The sequence below is a fragment of the Sinocyclocheilus anshuiensis genome, unplaced genomic scaffold (genome assembly GCF_001515605.1).
Source record: "Sinocyclocheilus anshuiensis isolate Anshui unplaced genomic scaffold, SAMN03320099.WGS_v1.1 scaffold617, whole genome shotgun sequence".
Lineage (NCBI taxonomy): Eukaryota > Metazoa > Chordata > Actinopteri > Cypriniformes > Cyprinidae > Sinocyclocheilus > Sinocyclocheilus anshuiensis.
In genome coordinates, this window is record NW_015539890.1 from 630757 (window position 1) to 632465 (window position 1709).

The following is a 1709-nucleotide window of genomic DNA, read 5'->3' on the forward strand; positions in this document are numbered from 1 at the left end:
CCTGATCCATGGTTCTGAAGACAATATGTTTTTTTTAACTGGTTTTTGGTTAAATGTCTGAAATATGGTCTGTGGTTAAAGCAAGCTCAAGATATTTTCACATTTTATTCTAAGACATACACTACACCATTAATACTCTCATATGATTTTTTTTAAGTTGCTTTAAAAAGCCGCTTGCTAACAAGTGGTAAATGGGACTGCAGAAGATACTGATTCACAACACGTTGTGTTTATAATCGCACTCTTGCAAACTATTTCGTATGGAGCCTTGCAAGAAAAAATAAATAAATCGTGCGCATGATTTACTAATTTGTTCCCTTGATGTACTAAAACGTGTGCACGATTTAGCAAATCGAGGGAACGAATTTGTAAATCGTGCGCACAATTTGTAAATCGAGGGAACGAAATAGTAAATCGTGCGCACGATTTGTAAATAGAGGGAACGAAATAGTAAATCGTGCACACGATTTAGCCTACTCTTTTTTTCCTGCATGCCATGTGCGGGGCTCCGTAATTTTGATTCAAACTTTCAAGGAAAATTTTTTTCAAATAAAGAAATCGGACACTTGTTGGTGGTGACATTAAGTATTTAGTTCATTTGTAGCCTACGTTTAGCTTTTTACTTCTGGTGATGGTATTTAGGCCTCAAATTTCATAAAAGTTGTATAATTTGTGAAGATTATCATGATAAACAAAATGTGGAGGGAACCAGCTAAGCTTCAGTTTGGCCTACAAAAAATACATCATCACAGTAGCATTCTATTCCTATCAGAAATTAAATCTGGCTCTTCCCTGACTAAGGTCTATACTAATCATTAGCAAAGTTCTCATATAAAATAATTGTTTTTTTATATTTTATTTGTTTAAATACTATGATAACTCCTGCAAAGATAATAAAGTATTCACTGTAGAAACGGTTGCATCACAAGAACTATCTATTCAAATCAAAACCAGAAGAGCCTGACACTTTGGGACTTGTTGGTTTTGAAAGACCTGCATTTGTTTCTATTTACCCTTGAGCTCAGTGAAGAGCTCGCAGTTTGAGTTTTGTCTTTTCTCGAAATCCTCAAAGTGTACCTCAAATAATACAGGCTTTACCCTGTTTTTATTGCACGCTGCTACGTCTCCGGTCCTCAAGCAGCACCTGCTGACAGGCTGCCCTGCCCCGTCTATCACTACATTACATATATTCGACTGACAGAGGATCTGAGCAGCTTAGAAGCAGCGTTTTTTCAACCCGAAGTATAACAGTGGTTGGTTCCGTAAGGCGAAAGAGATTCACATGCAATACATCCTCCAGCCCTCTAGATGGAGCTGCGCCGTTTGGAGAGTCTTTGGTAATGTGCTGGGCTGAGCAGGCCCATGTACCCCGAATTGGTGGCCGAGTGCTCCTGCAAGGCACTGCACACGCAGCCGTTGGAGTGGAGGGCGTCGGAGGTCTCGCTGTGCTCCATGTAGGTGTCTGAAGTGGACAGATCGTGGGAGATAATCATGGGAATCGAGTAGCGCATCTTCTCCTGGCTTTTGTACCAGAGACAAGAGCACATGGACTGGAAATGCAGCACTTCGGCGTAGACGTTACACAACCCTTTCCCAGACCCTCCTCCGTGGCCCGCAGTGGATGAAGACGGCGGGTCGGACATGCAGTGGTTGGTTCCGGCGCAGCCAGTCCGCCTGTTTCGGGACAGCAGCGTACGCTGTTCGGCGTC

General features: G+C 42.2%; 1 protein-coding gene across 1 annotated transcript in view; it reads right to left on the bottom strand.

The window, feature by feature from the left end:
- Positions 1 to 929: 929 nt before the first annotated feature.
- The window catches only part of LOC107685790 (potassium channel subfamily K member 3-like), a 16430-nt gene continuing 15650 nt past the window's right edge, over positions 930 to 1709 (bottom strand). The window contains exon 3 of the mRNA XM_016482508.1: positions 930 to 1709. This exon is cut by the window's right edge and continues 18 nt beyond it. Within this exon, the coding sequence (XP_016337994.1) occupies positions 1305 to 1709 (405 nt within the window). The 3' untranslated portion in view covers positions 930 to 1304.